The sequence below is a fragment of the Tachysurus fulvidraco genome, chromosome 22, assembly GCF_022655615.1.
Source record: "Tachysurus fulvidraco isolate hzauxx_2018 chromosome 22, HZAU_PFXX_2.0, whole genome shotgun sequence".
NCBI classification, from domain to species: domain Eukaryota; kingdom Metazoa; phylum Chordata; class Actinopteri; order Siluriformes; family Bagridae; genus Tachysurus; species Tachysurus fulvidraco.
In genome coordinates this window covers 17,494,475-17,517,473 of record NC_062539.1, presented here as the reverse complement: position 1 = coordinate 17,517,473, position 22,999 = coordinate 17,494,475, and the positions used below count along the sequence as shown (strand labels likewise).

Below are 22,999 nucleotides of genomic sequence, written 5' to 3'. Positions count from 1 at the left end.
TTTCTTTGGTTTTATGAGAGCATGGTAGCATATCGATGACTGTTTCCTGTCAAGGACAATAGAGCTAACGCTTATTTTATCAGTTTTGCACGTACCACTGTTAGTGAATTCCTATTTAAAACATTTTATGCTTGAGCGTTTGCTCTGTAGAAGGTTTGTACTATGCTTGAAGTTCATGTCTGTATCCTTTTTTTCTGTAAGGCTGTTGACTTGGAATAGATAAGCAGACCTAACTTATGGACAGGGAAAAAAGATAATCAAGCTTTAAAATGACATTGAAATATCGTGGGTCATGTTTTAATAAGACGTAAAGCCATCGAAATCTTAAAGGTGCACAGTTAAGCTCATAAATCCATTTATAAAATCCTGTAAACATTACAGCTAGTGTTCCCCCACCCCTCTTCCTGTGGACTTGGAGGCGGTTCCTTCATAAGCGCACACACACACACACACCTCCCTTTAGTATTCTGCTTACAGCTATGAAACTGGAAATACTGATGACTTGGTGCTCTGAGTAAGAGTCTGTGGTCATGTAAGTGTAAAATAAATGTGTTATGGACTAAATGACACGAGTCAGAAAAGATCAGCTGTGCATCAGTAGATGAATCTGCAGCCCTGACATGGACTTGAAGCTTTTAGCGTTTCTTCTGAACCTGGACGTGTTCCTGTTTTTATCTGAAGCTGTGAGTTCTTCACTGGAGCCTGGAGATGCCGAGGTAAATGCTCAGGATGAACATTTCTAAATCTGGTACTTTTTAAACATGCTCAGAATGATGGAGAAATGTTCTGTACCTGTTTGGCTTTGAAATTTTACAGGTGAAAAATCCATGTGAATATAACCAAACATTTTGGATCATCTAGAAACATGGATATAGTGTAGGCTCATAATTAATCATTTATTAAAGAGGTGCAGAACCCTTGTTCTGAGTGTGTATGAAGGAGAAAAGGGAGAAGTAACATTACAAATAATATTCAGTAACCTGCAGTCATTCTTTAGTTCTGAGGAATCACTGAAGTGTGTGTGTGTGCAATACTATGATGGTGAAGAAGCAGATGAAGCCAGATCATTTAATGGTTTATTGTGCAGCTAATTATCCCATAAGGCAATTTTCTCATTTATCTAAACACATAACTTTACATTTCATATGTTCTAATTAGCTTAATTTTGGCTTTTGGTTAACACCCTGGAGATGGAGCATGTAATTAGTAGTAATGGTGCCAAAACTTTTGGCCGAACGCGTAATTTAAACGCACAGTGCATATCTACCATGACGTTATGCCATGTAAAGTACTGCTCGATTTTATGAGCCACTTTAATATCAAAAAGCTTCCTATAAAATCCTGAACCTGTACAGTTTTCTTGCATAATAAACATTCAGCTATAAGGAAATCTGAGCTAATTACACTTTATTGTTTGTATTAAGTGTATTCTTTATATTCCACAATACTGTTATTTACACTACCATGCACTTCTACTTTATGTACATAACTGATCTGTCATATATTTTGTATTTATATTTAATACTCATACTTTCTATATTGTATCACATCTGCATTGTCTTGTATAGTCTGTATTGTCTTGTATAGTATAGTGTTATTTATGTGTGTATTGTATAGTATAGTGTTATTTATGTGTGTATTGAATTGTATAGTATAGTGTTATTTATGTGTGTATTGTATAGTATAGTGTTATTTATGTGTATTGTATAGTATAGTGTTATTTATGTGTGTATTGTATAGTATAGTGTTATTTATGTCTGTATTGTATAGTATAGTGTTATTTATGTCTGTATTGTCTTGTGTAGTATAGTGTTATTTATGTGTGTATTGTATAGTATAGTGTTATTTATGTCTGTATTGTATAGTATAGTGTTATTTATGTCTGTATTGTCTTGTGTAGTATAGTGTTATTTATGTGTGTATTGTATAGTATAGTGTTATTTATGTGTGTATTGTATAGTATAGTGTTATTTATGTCTGTATTGTGTAGTATAGTGTTATTTATGTGTGTATTGTATAGTATAGTGTTATTTATGTGTATTGTATAGTATAGTGTTATTTATGTGTGTATTGTATAGTATAGTGTTATTTATGTCTGTATTGTATAGTATAGTGTTATTTATGTCTGTATTGTCTTGTGTAGTATAGTGTTATTTATGTGTGTATTGTATAGTATAGTGTTATTTATGTCTGTATTGTCTTGTATAGTCTGTATTGTCTTGTATAGTCTGTATTGTCTTGTCTTGTATAGTGTTATTGATGTCTGTACTTTTGAGAGTCACAAATAGCTGGAACCAAATTCCTTGTGTGTGTCCACAACAACACACTTGGCCAATAAACCTGATTCAGATTCTAAGATGTCAGTTAGTCATTACAAGTCATTACAAGTCTAACTAGAATCAGAATCATATTTTTTTAGATTGTGTTCTCCAACCATCACATCAACAATCACCATCACCAACATGATTGGAATCGACAAACCCTAACTGACCTAATGATAGGCTGTTGAATAGCCCAGTGCACATCTCTTTATTGCCCTTCTATTCCCTCTCCTTTAGTAAACCCAGTGGTGTTTTTTGGGCAAACAGACATTTTTTTTACATCACACTGTGTTAAATTTTTATAAAACAGAATTTAAACATATGTAGACATCCCATAATAATGTCCTACTTTACTCAATCTTCATAACCTTAATAAATGGTTTGTGTGTGGTCTGGAAATTCATGCAGCTTTGTCAACGTGTTGCATGGAGTTTGCATGGAAAGATTTTCCTCTAAGGCATGGAAAATAAAATCTGACTTCTGTCATAAAACAGAACAAAGAAAGAAGCTTATACACATATTACTGGTTTAGGGTGTTGGATTTCTCCAGTGCTTTGACTGAGTATATTTTAGTCTATATTCTTTATACTGTCTAAAGAGAGTTATATCGAGTATCTACAAGAAAGTGTCTTTGGGATTCTTCTGGATGTCAAGATGTCAAATATCTATTTGGCAGCCATTTTTTCCCCCGTTAAACAACTGGCCTTTCAGCATGTTGTAAATCACTGAGTGGGTTGAGACAACTTGTTGAATGTGTAAAGAATGTGCGGAGGGTTTAGTATAAAGCTCGAACTCCAACCCTGGAGGCCTGCAGCACCGTGTGATTGTCGTGAACGATCGAATGTGTTTCAGCAGGTTAAATGCGACATTGTGTAATTACGTAGTCGTGTGTGTGTTACTTGCGAACTCGTAAAGATACAAACATGTTTTTTTTTAACTTGATTAAAAAGTTTGCTGAAGAAATGAAAACAATATTCTTAATGATTGATGGAATTAATAGCAATATGGACTTTCTGCACAGTGTTGCCCTAAAGTGTGTTTAAACAGCGTACTGTATATGTTTATGCAGGTTTTTCTTGAAAAATATGGCTACCTCCACGAGAAGGATCACATACACAGTGCAGACAAAGTTACATCAGCCGTCAGGTATGCTGTGATGTGATATAATTACTTTTATTTACATTAAACTCCATGTCATATGTTGCGAAGTAATTAAGTGGTCTCTTGCACATTTCTGATTCCTCACACACACACACACACACACACACACACACACACACACACACACACACACACACACACACACACACACACACCTGCTACCACTGCATGTTTGCCACCTGATTCTTCTGAGAGACTTCTTCCCTGACTGTATTGTATGTTATTGACCATTTTCCTTTCTGTCCCAATTTAGGCAGTTTCAGTGGTTGTCCCATCTGCCTGTTACTGGTAGACTGGACAGTTCCACATTGTTGAAGATGGGAACACCACGCTGTGGGGTAAAAGACGGAGGTAGCAATAAAGCCTGGGCACAGCGAGTTAACTCTGTTTTTACGGGACAAATCCAACAGCACCATCGCAAAAAGCGATTCACTCGACCAGGTCAGTAAGGGTTTAATGCTACAAACTAAAATCTAGACCTTTTAACTAACAATGTGTCAGACACACACACACACACACACACACACACACACACACACACACACACACACACACACACACACACACACACACTCTAACTAACCACATAAAGGTCAGCAGTTGAAGGTATCACTAGAAAAGCAGTTGTTTTTCTTAAACAGAGGAGTTTCAGTTCAGGTGGGGGGGGGGTCTCAATTCAGCATATAATGAGGCTTTAAAAGGAAAAACCTCTCTCACATGCTTGCTTGTGTGTGTGTGTGTGTGTGTGTGTGTGTGTGTGTGTGTGTGTGTGTGTGTGTGTGTGTGTGTGTGTTAGACATCTATTTGCAGAGAATAAAGTTACTTGCTGTTTTTCATTTATTCTTAGTCTCCTTGGTCCTTATTTTTTATTTTGATCGGTGTCTCCAGAAGTTTAGTTCTCACGATCAGACTTACACCTTATATTTAGCTACTAAATAATTTCTAATAGTTACTGATAGAATGATAAACATTGACTTTTATTTTAAAACACAGGATCTGTTTCCATCTGTCGAACATCTTGAACACGGATTAAAGGAGTCATTATATCTGTAATCGCGTTGCACTTAATGGCACATAATGGTGTTTGAAGGACACGATGTGTTACAGAAGACATTCCCTCACTGTGTTCCCATAATCCTTCATTAAACATGACTGAATATAATAACAATATAATATTAATATAAAACTCTACAGTCTACTACATGGTTTAAATAACCAAGTACTAAAAGTATAGATAACCAAATATCAAGGACTAAAGATCTGTACTACGTTACGTTCTACGTATCAAAATATATTGTTATTCTGTATAAAATTCTGGGGATTGTTTTTAATTGTTTTCCCTTTTTATCTTTTTTTTTTTTTTTTATTACTGTGCAAACCCAAAGGCCCTTAAGGTCATGTGTGTAATGTGTGTTGTAAAGAAAATGTAGTATCCAGGGCAGGGTGTGTCTTTCTGTAACAGCTAAGGCCTAACATCATGGGGAGGAGTAATTACTACCCGTGTTCTCTCTGTGCAGACGTTCAGCAAGGAGGACAACACTCCCATACCTGCAGGGCACACACACACACACACACACACACACACACACACACACACACACACACACACACACACACACACACACACACACACACACACACACAGGAACAACTCCACCACATCTTTCCTGCATCCTAAATAACCACAACTAGGGTTTATAAACTTTTAAAACTCTTAATAAGTTTCACCATCAGCATAAATATGCTGGAAAAGAAAAGAAAGAACACTTTGGAACGGAAGCTCAGTGTTTCAGTGGAAAATTAGACGTGTCTGTTTGTGTGCTCTTTAAAAACTTCCTCCGGAAAATGTCCTTCTGTCACTCTGGGGATTTGTAATACAGCAGGAATGCAGCAGCAGCAGGAGCAGGTTGAGTTTTTTTTAGTCAGTATAAAGAATATAGAATAAAATCCACTCAGTTAAAGCAGTGGGGAAATCCAACACCCTAAATCAGTAATGTGTGTATGGGCTCCTTTCTATGTTCTATTTTATGACAGAAGCCAGTTTTTAAAACTAACCAACCGATTAAGCCGTTTAAAGCGTTAATTCTGTAATGAAAAACTGTAGCATGCAGCGAGATGTAGGACACGAGTACCATTAATAATAAGAACGATTAAAACACAGACAGGCAATTAAACTAAAATCATCCAAGATACTAAAGGAGGGAAACAGGGAGGAAACCAGGAAGTACTAGAAGTTTAAGAATTTAATTTAAGGATTCAAGAAGCAAAGCTGGGGGGTGCAGGGTGGCTCATTGGTTAGCACGTTCGCCTCACACCTCCGGGGTTGTGGGTTCGATTCCCACCTCCACCGTGCCTCGGGGGTTTCCTCCGTGTACTCCGGTTTCCTCCCCCGGTCCAAAGACATGCATGGTAGGTTGATTGGCATCTCTGAAAAATTGTCCGTAGTGTGTGTGTGAGTGTGTGAGTGAATGAGAGTGTGTGTGTGTGTGTGTGAGTGAATGAGAGTGTGTGTGCCCTGCGATGGGTTGGCACTCCGTCCAGCGTGTATCCTACCTCGATGCCCAAAGACGCCTGAGATAGGCACAGGCTCCCCGTGACCCGAGAAGTTCGTATAAGCGGTAGAAGATGAATGAATGAATGAATGAATGAATGAAGAAGCAAAGCTTGGACCTCATGTAACTAAACCTATGATAAGACTTTCCAGTAACCGACGACACATAAAATGTCTAAAATAAAAGTAACGAAGAAAGAACCAGGAACATATGAACACAGTTTGTTACCATGGGAACCACAATGAAACTTTCCTAATCTTTTGCAAAAAATCCTGATATAATAAATCTCTGAGGAAGTGAAAATCGTGACAAAATCATCGCACTGTGCAGTGATGTTGCTACTGGTCTCTGAATGCTGATGAACCTATCAGTGTGATGTGAGAAGCTCGAGTGAGATGTTGTGAGAATTCAAACTTGACTCCTGTTCATGTTTACAAAGCTAGCATTGCATCACCCTTGTCCAGGCCAAGTGTGTGTGTGTGTGTGTGTGTGTGTGTGTGTGTGTGTGTGTGTGTGTGTGTGTGTGTGTGTGTGTAGTCAGTCTGTTCTTGTGAAACTACTGTGGTTTTGTTCTCAGGGAATCTTTGCCAGTTTAACGATGAGGAACGTCATCACTCTAATGTCAACATCTGAATGTGGCACGTGAACTTAGAGTCTGTTGGAGACAAAGACTTAAAATTAGGCTTATAACAGATTATAAAGACAGTTGAAACACCAAAGATGTAAAAGTAAAAGTATGTATTTATTAATAATAAATTACCAACAAACACTTTAAATGGATCAAAAAAAAAAAATCGGTGACTTTAACGCATTAGTATTATTATTATTTTTCTCATAAATATAAATATAGTCAGATAGTAAGACTACAGCAGGTTTCTATTTGGTTGAATTCTGCAGAAAAGATAAAAAAACAAATCCAAAATGTTTTTTTTCCTTCCTATAAAATACTTTGACATTTTCTGCCTTTGACGTATATATAATTCTCCTGTTCTAATAAGTGCATGATAATATTCAAATGACTTTATAAACTTCACTCGGCTTCTTCTGGCAAAGGAAAAGGGACAGCAGATAGTTAGGAGTCAGTCAGACTAAAGAAATAAAAATCCTGCTATTTAAATGTGTGTGATTTCTTCCCACAGTGAATTTGGCTCCAGGCCCCTAATAACCGAAGTACAGAGAAAACCTCTACGGACTTTAGAAAAGACCTCGAGAAGAGATTTCTAGGATTTACATCCTGATAATAACACATTCTGTCATTACAAGCATTTTTTGCATCTGTAATTGCTTCCAGGAGGGAGATCCTGGAGTGTTTCAGATTATTCTCTCTCTCTCTCTCTCTCTCTCTCTCTCTCTCTCTCTCTCTCTCTCTCTCTCTCTCTCTCTCTCTGTCTCGCTCGCTTTCTCTCTCTCTGTCTCTCTCTCACTCTCTCTCTCTGTCTGTCTCTCTCTCTCTCTCTATATATATATATATATATATATATGTGTATCTGTATCTGTCTCTCTCTCTCTCTCACTTGCTCTATCTCTCTCGCTCTCTGTCTTGCTCTCTCTCTCTCTGTCTCTCTTCTCTCTCTCTCTCTGTCTCTCTGTCTCTCTCTCTCTCTCTCTCTCTCTCTCTCTCTCTCTCTCTCTCTCTCTCTCTCTCTCTCTCTCTCTCTCTCTGAGCCTTTCCCTGAGGGTTTGTCTAAGTGCCCGTAGTTAGACTCCAACCAAAATGCCTCCATGAGATTCCTTTTTTCAGCTTAAATATTAAATCTCTTTACATTAGCCTCACAATGGTTCCTGTGTTCAACATTTACAGTGTCGGAAAGATAAAGTATTCCTTTATTTAAAAAATATCTTCAGTCTATTAAAAATGTCTACAGATCTTTCGTTGGTTGCATGACCATTTTTAGAATTTTTTTATTCTTAAAATTTTTGTTCTTTCTTGGGTTCAGTCGTATTCTTCCCTGTTGCTCTTTTTGCCTTGGGGATTAATAAAGTCTCTTCTTTACTCTATAGTGTACTGATGTTTATACCGATTGTTTTTTCCTCCATGTTTATTCAGCTGACGAATCCGTGCAGAAAAATCGTCTAGTCAAGGTTTAAAATTAAATGCAACATTTCCACATCAGCTTAAATATATTTATGGCTTCCAGAGAGCTTGTAGGACCACCACTCATTGTTTGCTGGTGGTTTTGTTTTTTTCTGTCTCTGACCTTCATTTGTTCTTTCATATCCCATGTGAAATCTCTCATTGGCACAGTTTGAGATCATTTCTTTTTCTATCTAATGTTTGAACTCGCTATAATTTGTTGAGTTTATTTCCCTCTGTTTAATAATCAGTGCTCTTTTTTTTCTAAGCAACGTAAATCAGCTGATGATATAGACCAGTTTTGATGTCTGAGATGCCTGTAATTACATTTGAGTCACGTAACCGCTGGTGTATGTAAAGCAAATTGTTTACAGATCTTGCTGAGAGAAGTTCTACTTGGTTTACATAGCTGGAAGAATGGACGTTAGTGTATACGTTATTTTAGACTATCCCAGGAATGAAAATTGTTGTTCTCAGAAATAATGCTGTCAGTGCTGTTATAGGAACATGATAAATGGCACAGCAGCCGGTCCTCCTCGAAACTGATTAGATATACTATGTGTTTTATTCCTCTTATAGAACAGCAAATGTGACAACAACAAATGTGAACTTCATGCGTTTTAATTTTCCCTAAAATACAAACCCTTTTGATACCCAATGATTTAAAAGATCTTGCTATCTGACAGATATTAGCTATTGTTCTATGATTGATTTATTCTTGCACCTAGCGATCAAAAAGAAAAGGAATAAAACCTGCCTCTTGTTTACAGCCCTGGAATTGTTTGGTCTAGCTTCAGATCTTTGTAGTTTACTGAAACCTGGCAAACTCGGTTGATGATATTAGCATTACTGTGTTTCTCTGGGAAGTACACGTGCTAAATAAAGCACAGTTTAGGTACAAAATACAGCTAACTACTAGACTGTATGGTGGATGACTGTGTGCTGACAACTCTGTGTCAACTACATATTAGTCCTCAGGATAAATTGAGCATAACAGGCCCTTGAATTGACAGACAACATCATTTCAGACATCAAGATCTTTCCTTAGACTTTCCTGTATAAGTCTCTGTGTTACAGCCAATATTGTAAATCTTATCCAGAAAGGTCTGCTATGGTGCAGGTTTTAAATCCAACCAAACAGAATTCGTCTGTTCAAATCAAATCATCAGCATCTTTTAACCAATCAAAATCAACAGTCCATGACCACATGACCACATGCTGAAGTTTAATATTAAATGTGCACCATTGAAATAGTAAGAATAGTGATTTTGTGAGACTTGCTGATTGCTGTTAGAAACCGCAGCTTTGGAGCTTCACTAATAAACCTGGTTTAAAGCCCCGAGCTCTGTGTTTGTTCAGAGATAAACAGTTAAAACTGTAAATCCTACCTGTCACTTGTAGGGATTTGTAATACACCAGGAATGCAGCAAAGCTATGTTTTGTTTTCATGTCAGTGCCTGATGCCAACCAGCTGTCGTTATTATACAATACACCGGTTCATTGGTGTAAAAAGTGTCAGAAAGTGTTTGGGTATCAAGGTTTTTTGCATTGAGGTGTTCGGAGATATTGTTAGAATTACAGAGAGCTGTTCGGAGTCTAAAATGACTAAAGATGAGGTCTTGGAGTCTTTCATTCTTTCTTTTGTAGGAGGGAAATGGTACAAGCGGCACCTGACGTACCAGATAGTGAACTGGCCTCGTCATCTGTCTCAGGGTCCCGTGCGGCTGGCGGTGCGAACTGCTTTCCAGCTCTGGAGCAACGTTTCCGGATTGGTTTTCCATGAATTGAGCGATGGGCCGACAGACATCCGGCTGGCTTTTTACGAGGGAGAGCACAACGATGGCACTAGCAATGCATTTGATGGTCCAGGTACAATACATATCAGTGTAAAGTTACTTTAGTCAATGAGTAAGCTAGACTTTGACTGTAAATATAATAATAATAACAATAATAATAATAATAATAATAATAATAATAATAATAATAATAATAATAATAATAATAATAATAATAATAAATCCCTGTGCAATTTCAAATACCCACAAGCCAACAATCCTGGACATTTACAGTGTGAAAATGTACAAAATTGTCTGTGTCTATTAATATGGCAGTCCAATAGATGATGATGATGATGATGATGATGATGATATCACCTTCCTTCTCTCACAGTCTTTGTCATATGGTGTTTTACTCAGGTGGTGCGCTGGCACATGCTTTTTTTCCATGCCGTGGTGAAGCTCACTTTGATAAAGCTGAGCGCTGGACTCTAAACGGACACAAAGGTCATAACCTTTTCCTGGTCACTGCTCATGAAATTGGCCACACACTGGGATTAGAGCACTCACCAGTCCGCCACGCCCTCATGTCACCATACTATAAGAAGCTTGGCCGCAGCCTGCTGCTCAGCTGGGATGACATAACCGCCGTACAACAGTTATACGGTATGTATTTAGTTACCCACAATTCCACTCATGATTAATGTAAGTAATTTGACGTCTCGATACAAACCGTATCGAACCCCAGGCTTTGTATCTATTATGGTTTGTTATCTTTGTATCTGTAAAAATCACACAAAAATGCATTGCTTTCTATTCACTATTTGTTCCACAATATTCCTTCTGTCACCAATTTTGACCCACGTGCACGACGTAGCATCGGAGGTGGGAGTAAGTCACACATGTGCAAGTCACAAGTAAGTCTCAAGTCATGAATGTCAAGTCAAAGTCAAGTCGAGTCTTTTTTAATACTTGTCAAGCAAGTCACAATTCTCAAATTTGCGACTTAAGTCTGACTCGAGTCGAGTCGAGCCCACCATCTCTGAATCATGTAACTCAACTCAGAGTCAAGTCTCAAGTCATGAATGTCAAGTCAAAGTCAAGTCGAGTCTTGTTTAATACTTGTCAAGCAAGTCACAATTCTCAAATTTGCGACTTAAGTCAGACTCGAGTCGAGTCGAGCCCCCCATCTCTGAATCATGTAACTCGACTCAGAGTCAAGTCTCAAGTCATGAATGTCAAGTCAGTCAAGTCGAGTCTTTTTTAATACTTGTCAAGCAAGTCACAATTCTCAAATTTGCGACTTAAGTCTGACTCGAGTCGAGTCGAGCCCCCATCCCTGAATCATGTAACTCGACTCAGAGTCAAGTCTCAAGTCATGAATGTCAAGTCAAAGTCAAGCCGAGTCTTTTTTTAATACTTGTCAAACAAGTCTAAAATCTCAAATTCGTGACTTAAGTCTGACTCGAGTCAAGTCATATGACTCGAGTCCCCCATCTCTGCGTAGCATCAATTTATAAAGGAGGTGAGTGAAGCAACCCAAAGAGATGTAACTATAAAGGAAACAAAACAGTAGCAAACAAAACTCAGTGTAATATAATTTAAACCCTACGTTGTCTCTCAGGCAGGTTTCCACATGCACTGCTACTCGTCCGTCTGTCAGTCCTGAAGCACTCAGGAAGGAATGAAGGAATGCAGCTAATTTTTCAGTCTCTGGCATTCGAGCTTACTGGAAACACTTTATCTTTCCACGAGCGCTCAGACGAGGACAGGTTTTTACTAAGACACAGTCGGAGATGTTTGTGTATGCTTTTCGGAGCGCAGGCGCTATCAGATCATACAAGACAATACCACTTTGATAAAGAAGATACATTTTAAGAGATGTCTGGACTTAGATTTTTGGAGTGGGAATTTTAGATTTGAATTTTGGCTCGACACGAGAGGATCGAATGACTGGTTTCTGCTGCGGCTTCTTTATGATCCTCACGAGGATGTGTGTGATGTGTCACCGGGACCTACACGGTTCTGGGTGTGATATCACATTGTATTTTGTCTGGAAGACATGCTCCAAGGCAAAATAATGCCTGAACATGAGGTCTGAGGAAGAGGAAAGAGAAGAAGAGGAATTGTCCACCTAACCTAACTTTTTATTCATACTTGTGGTGCTTGTTTCCTGTTTGAGCTCGCTGTGCATGCTTGTGTCCAACGCCGGTGGGCCTCATTCTTCTCTCTGGATCCTCAGCAATCTTAACAATAACCAGATTCCAGATAAACCCAAATTACACCCTTCTCCACACTCTGCTGTATCTCTTACAACTCAGAGAAACTGCTATCGTATCTCTCAGACACAAACCCACACAATGTGCAACATGAAGTCGAACTGCACTCGCGGACGTCTCACGGACGGCGAATAGAGGCACCGATGTTGTGTAATAAACATGAAACATTATGATTACTGACATTATGAAACATTATGAACATTATGAAATAAACGTATGTCTGATGAAGTGCTTTGTCATCACTACTGCATCTTCAGTACTATATAATAAACACAGAATTAAACATGAGCAGGCTTCCTGTTAAGGGAAACTAATCAGTGACTTGGTGCTTTGAAGGTTCATTATTTTCCTTTAACTCCAAAAAATGTGTCATTACTCTTGACAAAAAAATGCAGCTTCTTACCGATAAGCCATCAAGACCTTCTCATGCCAGAAAACGTTACCATCTTTTTCTTTGACTGTTATAAAGAGCTGACATTGGAGACTCCTTCCATCTGTTCCATATTAACAATACATGACACGGACATTTTTAAGGACATTAAACTGGCACATTTTCCATATAACTGGCCTCTGTTGTTCCAGTAGAAGACATAAAATATTTCAATACTAGATCTTGCTCTTCTGTCACATTTGCTGATGCAGGAAATAAATGAACCAATCAGAATCAAGAATTCTGGTATAAATATACTGTACAATTCATCGTCTAACTGTATGTCCCGTAGAAGAAAGGTCATAATCTTATTCTTCTCTTTAACATCTTTAACAAAACTTCAGGTCAGTGCTTGTGAACTATGTTCCATGAACCGCACACATATCCAGAGCTCAACCACCCAGAACCAAACACGAGACATCCAGTCTCCTGCTATATCTTCAGCTGTTCCTCCAAACTACCCTTTGGGGATGGAGATATTATCTGTGGTTTGCACAAATGTTTGCTCAGCCTTTTTGCAAACAACATCAGTGTGCGACCATCCCGAGGCTTATCAGAGGAAGCTTTGTGTTTTGTGTTTTTTTTTTCTGCTGCATTTTTCTCCTCCTGCATCCATAAACACAATCCTTGTTTTATTACATATCTTACATATTCTGTTCATTTCTATTATTTTATATCTCTTTCAACAACAGAGAACAATTGAAATAGATTTAGACACCTGATGAGTGAACGGATGTGAAAACGGCAAGAAGAAAACTCGGTGAGGAAGAAACCTTCGTCCTCCTCGGGGTGAAACGGATATAGCGAGACTATAAATCATTACGCTATACGGTTTTAGAAGACTAAATGCCGAGAGTAAGTTGTTTAGATGGTTAGAAAAGAAACCTTTAATCTCAGATGCATCATTTTCCCCCCTTTCTTTCTCCCTTTTCTGTATTTTACAAAACGTGTGTAGGTAAACCATCTGGAGGTGCAGTGGTCCAGATCCCAAGCCAAGATCTCAGCTGGGCCATGCAGGACTGGGAGTTATCTCAGGAACCCAGGGGGGATCGTACCCAGCCCCACTACTGCTGGAACACATTTGATGCAATTACGATGGGTATGGCAACCTCCAGTATACTGCAATATCACAATAACTCGTTTTGTTTAGTTATTTTTATAAACGCCTGTCGATCAGCTCAGAGTCGGGTTTTATACGGGTTTAAATAACAATTTTGTCATTTACAAAGAAAATATAGTGATAAAAATGGAACATAATTCAAAGAGTAAAGAAGGCGATATATATATACAGATATACAGTAAGAAATATATGCATATGTTTTGATCTTTGATCTATTTAATTATTTATTTTTCAAGTAGGTTTATTTTTATTTTTTTACTTTTTTGTTGATATGTTGGGGGGCACGGTGGCTTAGTGGTTAGCATGTTCGCCTCACACCTCCAGGGTTGGAGGTTCGATTCCCACCTCCGCCTTGTGTGTGTGGAGTTTGCATGTTCTCCCCGTGCCTCGGGGGTTTCCTCCGGGTACTCCGGTTTCCTCCCCCGGTCCAAAGACATGCATGGTAGGTTGATTGGCATCTCTGGAAAATTGTCCGTAGTGTGTGTGCGTGTGAGTGAATGAGAGTGTGTGTGTGCCCTGTGATGGGTTGGCACTCCGCCAGGGTGTATCCTGCCTCGATGCCCGATGACGCCTGAGATAGGCACAGGCTCCCCGTGACCCGAGAAGTTCGGATAAGCGGTAGAAGATGAATGAATGAATGTTGATATGTTGTAATATTTGAGATGAGGTTAAGGAGGTGGTGGACATCTATAGACAGATTTAACTCTTAAATACATTTTTATGGCATAATAATCTAGTCAGATAAAAATTCTTTTTCATCCACAAGTTTAGGATTACTTTATATTCTATATCATTACATTCACTGGCTCAGGTTCTTTATACCCTGATCATTTATGCTCATTGTGGATCCCTAGTGGCCAAATCTCCTGAGTTCGTGGTCAGTGCTCTGCTTTCTTACTGATCTTCCTTTGCTCTTTTTAAAAGATGGAAACGGCACAGTGCTGGTCTTCAGAGGTGGTCTGTTCTGGACAGTTACATCTGAGGGTTATGGAAGTGCTCCACTTCCTCTGAAGCAGCGCTGGCCTCAGCTTCCGTTTGCCATCGAGGCTGCTGCCTTCTCCCCTTTGGATGGCAAACTTTACTTTTTCAACGGTGGGTTCACATTAATGCTAGTTAAGGATAAGGAGGAACACATTGGAATACTTTTGTATACGATCATTATCTACTGTATATCGAATACACTTCACCTTTTTAGGTGAATTTATTTAAACCCACAGTATATCCTTTTCAATTGGTAGGAAAGTACATATGGCGATATTCAGGAACCGTTTTGGACTTCGGCTTCCCCAGAAAGAACAGCGAGTGTGACATGCCGCGACATCCAGACTGCGCCTTCTTCTATGCTCCTCTAGGTCACATGGTGGTCTTTAAAGGCTCACGTTACTTTGTGTTAAACCTTGAGACACTTCGCTCTGAGCCGTACTACCCTAGAGATCTTGTTGACTGGAAGGGAGTTCCACGAGGGACCAACGGCGCCGTGACAAGAGCAGACGGAAGGCTTTATTTTTTCCGTGAACAGAAGTACTGGAGGTTCGATCCAAGGAAACTACGCGTCACTGCAAGTGGACAATGGACAAAGAAGCTGCCATGGACCGGCTGCCAGACGATGGCCTCAAACGACGTGCTGTGATCAAATTCGATGGTAAAGTGAAATATTCTGGAACAGAATGAAAAGGAGCTACGTGCAATTCAACAGATAACTGAAAAGGTCTTTTTATTTTGACATGTGATTGTTTTTTTCTGTCCGGTGCTAAATGGATGCTGTTATATGGAGGAACAAGAGGATGGAGTGTTATATGATCATGTGGAATGTTGGTACTGTTTACAAAATGTGATGCGACTTCGATGTGAAATGTGATCACATTTAATCAGTTATTGTTTTCATGCCATTGTATCATGCAAACCTGTTGTATGTGTAACTGTATATTGTAACTTGGATAAGGATTATTTTCTATATTTTAAATGAACTGACCTCAGATAAAAAGGCCAACAACATACCTGGTCCTTGATGAAGTGAATCATTTAATATTATATAATATTTATATTATTGGTCAGTATAAAGAGATGAAATTGCACCAGGTTTAAACATCCCACTGCTTGTGATTTTCAGATAAGTTCTTATATCTGTTAAAGACATCAGACTCCACATGACTACCCTGCAAACCACAGGTCTACATGTAATGTTTGTGTTTACTGTGTAAGTGTAATACAATAATCAGCAGATTAATTTGATCAAATAAAAAAATCATAAAATATTTAACTAGTTTTATAAAAATAAAAATGGGAAAAAAAATCTATCTCTATATATATTTGTGTGTGTGTGTGTGTGTGTATATATATATATGAGAATATACATAAGTAGTGAAGAAAATTGTGATGCACTGCCCTCTTGTGGAGATCATGTGAATTGCTGTTCGTTTTATATAACTCAAAATTACTTTACATTAATGTAAGAAATAGCTTTAATGAAAGTGGTTATAATCATAATCTTCATCATCATCATCATCATAGCTCTATCTGGCGTAAAACACATAACAATGATAATAGGTTGCATTTTGGGCTGGTGTGTGTGTGTGTGTGTGTGTGTGTGTGCGTGTGTACCTGGGAAGCTCAGACCTACCAGAAGTATTTTCATGAAGACTTGAATCTCGTGCATGTCTCATAGTAAAGTGGCTGAACAGTGAAACAGACCTAAGCTGTCCCATAACACTAAGAAAAAAGCAGTGTTCATAACCAGCTCATTACTGGGTCCCAGTTTAATACCAGCTCATTACTGGGTCCCATACAGGACCTTCTAATTACTGCAAAATGAACATTGCTGGATATCAAAACAGCACAGCAAAGTTCAGATTATTGGTACAAAATGATCTTTTTTTGTACTTTAACATCAGAAGAAAGTGAAGTCGGATCAGAGGTTTGGCTACGAGTCGCTTTACACGGATGAGTAGAAGTGAAAAATGAATGAAATGAAGTCCAGAGTTTCGTTTGAAGGAACTAAGTGTAAGTGATCTAAAACACGGTTCAGGTTTTATTCGGATTTTTTTTGTCCATCTTGTTTGAAAATGAGTGATTTAATGTAATAGTGTGAAATAATTCGATAACACAAATATTTAACCCAAATTATAAAGAAACAAAAATTATTTAATGCTTTCCAGCTCATTTTAAATACAATATTAATATCTTACTAGAGTACAATTTATGCTGCAAATCTTGCAGCTCTTTATTATCTACAGTACAATACTGAGTCAATTCTTTTAGATACAGGTTTGTGTTTGTAAATTAATAATAATAATAATAATAATAATAATAATAATAATAATAATAATAAAACACCAAACAACAGATTTATTCGGTTCACAGCGTAGCTGCTTCACCAACTACACCAACTATTTCACAGGGAAACTCCACATAATCTCTAAAGCCTAATAATAGAGAATTTTACGCTATTTATTTAAGAAAGTAACACAAGAGAGAAAAGAGAGATTTAATATTTCTACAAAAGATTCTCAGGTTTTTCTTTCCAGAGTCACTTTTAGACGAGGACGATTTATTTGTTTAGTTCGTTTCAGTGAGTTGTTAATGAAGTAATAGCTGGTGAGGTAATGACTCGTTTATCTCTGTGATTACCAGCAATAACACGTGTTTCACGAGATTAAATGTAACTATTAATGGATAAAGAATAAAAAGGATGTAAACTGTAATTTCCCTTTTTTTTCCCGTCGGGTCGAATCCCATCTCTGATTATTTTCCTGTACCGGAATCCCTCGACGTGTTTTATTCCTTCCTGTGAGCTGAAGTGACTTTAGAGAATGTTCTGGATTGTGTGATTAAAATAATATCAGATGTAAGGATCTTTTAGTGATTCTAATTACACCATAAGCTTGTTTTTTATGTCTCTATTTAAATCAAGAACTGTACGATCTGTTGATTTCCCTGCTGAAAGAAAGAATTTTACAGTGAAGTAAAGTTGCTTTAAGAGGTGACTTTAAGCAGAAATCACCAAACTTTCAGCCTCTAAACCTTCAGACTCTTATGTCTATGATTATAATTGGGATTAATTCCTGCTTATTTCCTGATCTTCACTCTTCCTTTGCTTTGACCATATAAAGAGATTATGATACTGACCGGTCAACGCTATCCTTCGCGACAGAACGCAGACGTTCATGCAGGACAAATGGCCGAACCTTTTTGTGACCGGTTCCTAAAACGCTCTCTGTAAATATTTGGAGCTCTTTCGTCTCTGAGTATAATGAAGCAGGATCAGACCGCATCCTTCTAAACTGGACAGACTCCACATGCCAAAACATCCTGACTCCATTAATTATATCGTGATTATAATTATATCATGTTTATAAAATCCAGGGACGCCACTTTATCCCTTTTAGATATAATATCTCGGTCTTGGTTATAGACAGTAACTCATTTTGATTCTTTTCTGATCTACTGTGAGTCTGTGAGAGCTGATAGTGACATGCTAGATCCCAGTTTGCCTGCTATGCACCCGAGATTAGATTTAGTGTGTCCCAAACTACGGTACGACTAATACAGGTATCCCAAGACGCTCAGACAGTCTAGTGTTTGCAGTAGGTTTTCTGTGGACAGTTCGGATCATATTTACAATATGGCGACTGGTGTAACGTCTGTGATGCGTCTCCAGTCATTTTTAGAAATCAAGGGATATTAAGTTATATAGTTTAACGTTTTCTTCCGTTCCGTGACGTGTCTGTGTCCCAAATACATCCTGTTTCTTCACTAAAAATGTGTGCATACGTTTTGTGCATGGAATATGAAGACAAATTGGGATGCAGCATAAAGCAGAACTAGTTTCATGCTGAACAAACCCGGCTCTCTGTAATATGGAGACTCAGTACCAGCTTGTTACAGCCCTAATTAATTACATTACAATGTGAGACAAAGACTCAGATAAAAAACTCATCCACTTGTTTTTGCTCCTGAATGAGACTCTGTGCTGCCACGTGGTCTGAAAGTCTCTGTCCTTCTGATCCAGCCCACACTCTCTGGACCTCTGGTAGGCAGCGTCTCAGATCTCTTGCTAGTGTGTCCAGAGCAGGTCTCTGTATATTGACAGCACAGCCTGTGTCTACGTTTGTCTCTGGTTCATTCTCTTCCTCCTTCTCCTCCTCCTCCAGTACGTGGTGAGAAGCAGATGCACCAGAGGGCACAACTGACTCAAAGGGATTGATGGATAAAAGCGCAGGGCTGCTGCACTGGGATGAGTAGCAGGAGCTGCCAGGAGGAGTACTGCAAGCACTGCTGGACCCAAAGCTCTCCGTGGCACCTCCTGCCAATCTGTGCGATCCAGCAGCACTACCCAGACCACGCTCTTTATACTGGCACAGCCTGGTGCCCGATGAGGCTGAGATTGGAACAGGACACTTTAACAGCGATCTAGAAGGAAGAGCAGGGCAGCTTAGGGGAAAAGCGGACGTGAAGAGCCTCTGCGGCTGAGTTCCTCCTTTGACCTAGAAAACATGTGCATATAAAAAATGTGGGTTTAAAGTACAAATATATTGTTCTCTTATTAAATCTCAGACAGTTGTGAGTATGATTTTATTCCCATCAATCCTTCTTTTAAACCTATACACACCTTGTGATTCATGTCTGAAGTAAACATTATAGAGCGGCTCTGTTCTAGATAAGCATGATAAAAAAAAACTGTTGCCTTAAATACAATTGATTAAATATATATATTTTTATAAATAAAAAGGTCACTTTTCAGCTGGGAAAATAACGTGAGACAACACGTAACAAGTCACGTGGCATCTCAGCACCTCGCTTATAAGCCAGTAAATACAAAATAAAAGAAAATTTTTTTTTTAGAAGTGATGTGATTAATGTTAGACTTATGCACAGAACTAAAAGGTGAATTAACTGAATATGAAGTGTATGAATGTGTGAAAACAATTTCAGAGATTGTTCACAGTTTAATAAAAAATCTGTATCAATCAGACTATTTATTACGATGACGCTAATGACACCAAGCCATTTGAAGTCTACTTCAAAAAGAGCGTTGAGTAAATCAGGCCTGGGGAAAAAGCCGCTAACAGAATAGCGTCCAGGTCGTTGAGGTTTGTGGTGGTTATCCATCTTGAAATGTACTTTTGTTAATTTTTTTTTTAAAAACTTGGTGCAGTTTCAGTTCCTACGGTGGTCTCGATTAGTTTCCAGCACACACATTTCTTTTTTCCATCAGGGAATGCCGTGACCACGAGACCGAATCAAAGGAAACGACGGGAGCTTTATCCCTACAGATTGACTACCCTGGTTGTTAATTATGTTTCATAGCATTCAGCCTTTTGGGCCTCTTGAGTCTCTTAGAATTGCTTCTTGGAAGCTCGTCCCAGTACCAAAACCCAACAGAGTTTCAAGGGAAAACCCTTATGCCAGATATACTGGATATTTAAATACTGCATATTTACATTTCAGAAGAAAAACTGATCAAGTTTCTGCTCTCATCTGCTTTCGAGGTGATTATTTGGTGTTGGAAACAAAACAAGTTGGAAGGGGAAGATGTTCCTCAATGTAAATTTTACACTAAGAGCAAACGAATGGTCAGGTGACTCGAAAGAAAGGCAGTAATATTTGTAGCTGGTGCAGTTTATACTGTTAGTAATAAGGTAATAGGATAATTCAGTGGTATATTAAAGTATAAAGTAACTTCATAGTGACTTCATAGCATGTGCTTTAAGAAATTTTGATCATGTATTTTAAAAATAAGAAGTCAAGAGCATATTTCAAACATGACAAATATATCATGCCATTGTATGGCCCGGCAATTCCTGCCACTTACCTGAAAGAGGATCTTGCTACCGTCCAGATCCTCCGTCTGCCAGCGAGTGGCACTGATAGGTGAGCACGGGTTGGGCAGTAGGGGCACAAGCTGGCCGATCTCACCCACCCTGAACTGCAGCACAGAAGAGTGGCACGTCTCCACCCTCACGCCAGGTGCCAACTGCTTGAGTGCTAGCTGCAGACTGAAAGTCCTCTCTTTCAGCAAGGTAAACCAACAAAACCCAGCTTTCTGCTCCTCAGCTCTCAAACGCAGCACGGTCTCATAAAGTCTCACAGCATCATCGAAGATCTCATGCCCACTGTGTAGAGTCACACGCAGCACTTCACCTCCGCAGTGCACCGGACGCACAGCCCACACTGGCATGCCAGGGCCGAGACTGTAGAAATCTCTTCCAGGCAGCATGTATGGTCGGAGCATGGCGTCAGAACTCGCGTGGCCATTCTCAGTGTGGTGGTACTGCCAGGGTGGGCGCTGGAGGAAGTCAAGGACCCTGAGGATGCGTTCTTCACCATAGGACTCGTGCAGGAAAAAGGTGACAGCTAGAGATGGGTAGCTGGTTGGCGGGCACAAGTGAGCACGGGTGTACTCGCGTACCGGGCAAGCGCGTTCGGACACATGGAAGAGGCGCAAGCCAGGACACACCCAATCAAGCAGGCGATCGAGTGTGTGCTGAAGGAGGAGAGAGTCACCCGGGTTGGCCAGCAGGTGTATGGCGACAGGTAGGGGATCACGCGTCATGAGGTCAACTAGGTGGGTCAGCAGAGGAAGAGAAGAGAAGAAGAAGTGCTACAGTATTTCTTAAAATGATAAAAACATTAAAAAGGGTCCTGAGCCCGACTTGCCATGAGGCTGTTTCCATATTACAAGAGGCAGAAACATGCAGAGGCCAAAAAAAGGAAGGGTTTTGGAAATGAAATGAGTTTAAAAAGGCTGAAATATTTGAAATATGTAATGCGATATTATAGTAATGCACGATTATTGTACTCACTGCTACTGCAAGACATTTTGCTGCAGTCTGATCTAAAAAAGAGAAAAAAGTCTAAGTTAAGATTAAAGCCAAGAATTTAGGGAGAGAAAAAAGGGAATTGTGACGAATAATGTCAATTTAAAAGGAGGATAATTTGAGATAATGTCTTTTGTGTCTCTACATGTTTCTCCTCTACATGCACTGAAGGAAACCAGTCCCAGACGGCTGATTAGGGGACAATTAGGGGACAATTAAACCGTAATAAACCCATTGACGTGTTTTATATGTAAATGATGTACAGAAACTAAGAGGAAAAAAACACTTATTAATCATGGATCTCCTTTTTCACACTTTATAGTAAGGCTAGTTTTCATGCTTAAGTAAACTTTATAATGTATTTTAGCTCAAGTGGATTTTTTAGATGCTAAATTTTCATTATTTCTACTTTTACTCAAACGAACCGCAGGTTTAAATGACTCTTGAGCAGCGTTCAACATCCGACACAATTTATGGTTCTTAGTGATATTATATTCACAATGAAGAACGTGTGGACTATTTATCAATTTAATCCAGAATTCCATGTTTTACACGGATAAAAAGATACTCGGCGTTTGGAGGAGGCTAAAACACTTTTCACATAGTTATTTAGTTAAACACAACACGACAACACTCCGAGTAATATTGCACGTTCACTCGACTCTTTGAGTCGACTCAGTTATTTACAATATATTTAACGGTCTCCAGCTTAGAGAGCACAAACAAAGGCTGCGTCCAGAAAGCGCATACTGTCGCACTAAACAGTGTGAATGTCTCCAGTGGAGCGTCTCCGTCAGCCGGAGCTTTTTTTTACACACTATTTAGTGCTCAAGTGTGGAATTTAAGACGTATCCAAAGTGACCGATATCAACACAAACTGTTAGCATTGTTCGGCTAACTCACCCTGCGGTTTGGGCTCCAGAGGCCGTGTTTCCATCCTCCACGCTCTTGTGAGGAATAAAAGATCTGTGTAGAATTATTTCAGCATTTTATTTTCATCTAAATTCCCATCGAGAGAGACTTAAGGTTTCCATTGTGGAATTTCACCGCGCTGTTGTTCTGCCTGCTGGCTGCCTGTTCGGGGCGCTTTGGCGCCGCCTAGCGGCAGCGTCATGGAACTCAGCTTTATTACTGTAATAAAATAATGTTTAAATCCCCAAACAAGACTAACAGCTTACAAAATACACAACAGCTCAAAAATGTAGTAGGAAGCTCTATAGTGAGTGTCTGTGAATTAGAATGCAGTCTTTATTTAGAGCAGGTGGTCGTCATGCTGTTACTGGATTAACACAAAAGACCCCACAGATGGTACTGAGGACATGACGTCATGAGGACATAACGACATGACGTCACGAGGACATGACGTCATGGTGTCATAATGTCACGAGGACATGGTGTCATGATGTCATGAACAGGGGCATCTTACATGGTGGGACCCGGAATTCGAACTAATGACCGATGCCCCTGTTC

The 22,999-nt window shown here is 39.1% G+C and overlaps 2 protein-coding genes across 3 annotated transcripts; one reads left to right on the top strand and one right to left on the bottom strand.

Moving 5' to 3' along the window:
• The first annotated feature begins 138 nt into the window (after window positions 1–138).
• Window positions 139–16,009, top strand: mmp28 (matrix metallopeptidase 28). Its single transcript, XM_027162669.2, has 8 exons — window positions 139–716; window positions 3,391–3,467; window positions 3,736–3,923; window positions 9,756–9,977; window positions 10,304–10,549; window positions 13,548–13,691; window positions 14,637–14,804; window positions 14,951–16,009. The coding sequence occupies exons 1-8, from the start codon at window positions 621–623 to the stop codon at window positions 15,340–15,342; spliced, it is 1,533 nt and encodes a 510-aa protein (XP_027018470.2). The 5' UTR covers window positions 139–620; the 3' UTR covers window positions 15,343–16,009.
• Window positions 16,010–17,037: 1,028 nt separating this feature from the next.
• Window positions 17,038–22,835, bottom strand: LOC113653196 (protein FAM124B). 2 transcript variants are annotated; one of them, XM_047806732.1, is made up of 4 exons: window positions 22,433–22,835; window positions 21,515–21,546; window positions 20,524–21,272; window positions 17,038–19,195 (listed from the first exon to the last, which is right to left on the bottom strand). In XM_047806732.1, the coding sequence occupies exons 2-4, from the start codon at window positions 21,528–21,530 to the stop codon at window positions 18,632–18,634; spliced, it is 1,329 nt and encodes a 442-aa protein (XP_047662688.1). In that variant the 5' UTR covers window positions 21,531–21,546; window positions 22,433–22,835; the 3' UTR covers window positions 17,038–18,631. The 2 variants fall into 2 exon arrangements, with proteins under 2 accessions (XP_047662688.1, XP_027018459.2); XM_027162658.2 differs by lacking the exon at window positions 21,515–21,546.
• Between the last annotated feature and the right edge of the window lie 164 nt (window positions 22,836–22,999).

Coding starts and splice junctions, on each gene's coding strand:
- LOC113653196 (XM_027162658.2), bottom strand. CDS start 22,466: ATGGAAACACGGCCTCTGGAGCCCAAACCGCAGG. Junction 21,273..22,432: donor TCTGGAGCCCAAACCGCAGG/GTGAGTTAGCCG, acceptor TGACCCACCTAG/TTGACCTCATGACGCGTGAT. Junction 19,196..20,523: donor GTAGCAAGATCCTCTTTCAG/GTAAGTGGCAGG, acceptor CATGTTTTCTAG/GTCAAAGGAGGAACTCAGCC.
- mmp28 (XM_027162669.2), top strand. CDS start 621: ATGGACTTGAAGCTTTTAGCGTTTCTTCTGAACCTGGACGTGTTCCTG. Junction 717..3,390: donor TGGAGCCTGGAGATGCCGAG/GTAAATGCTCAG, acceptor ATGTTTATGCAG/GTTTTTCTTGAAAAATATGG. Junction 3,468..3,735: donor AAAGTTACATCAGCCGTCAG/GTATGCTGTGAT, acceptor GTCCCAATTTAG/GCAGTTTCAGTGGTTGTCCC.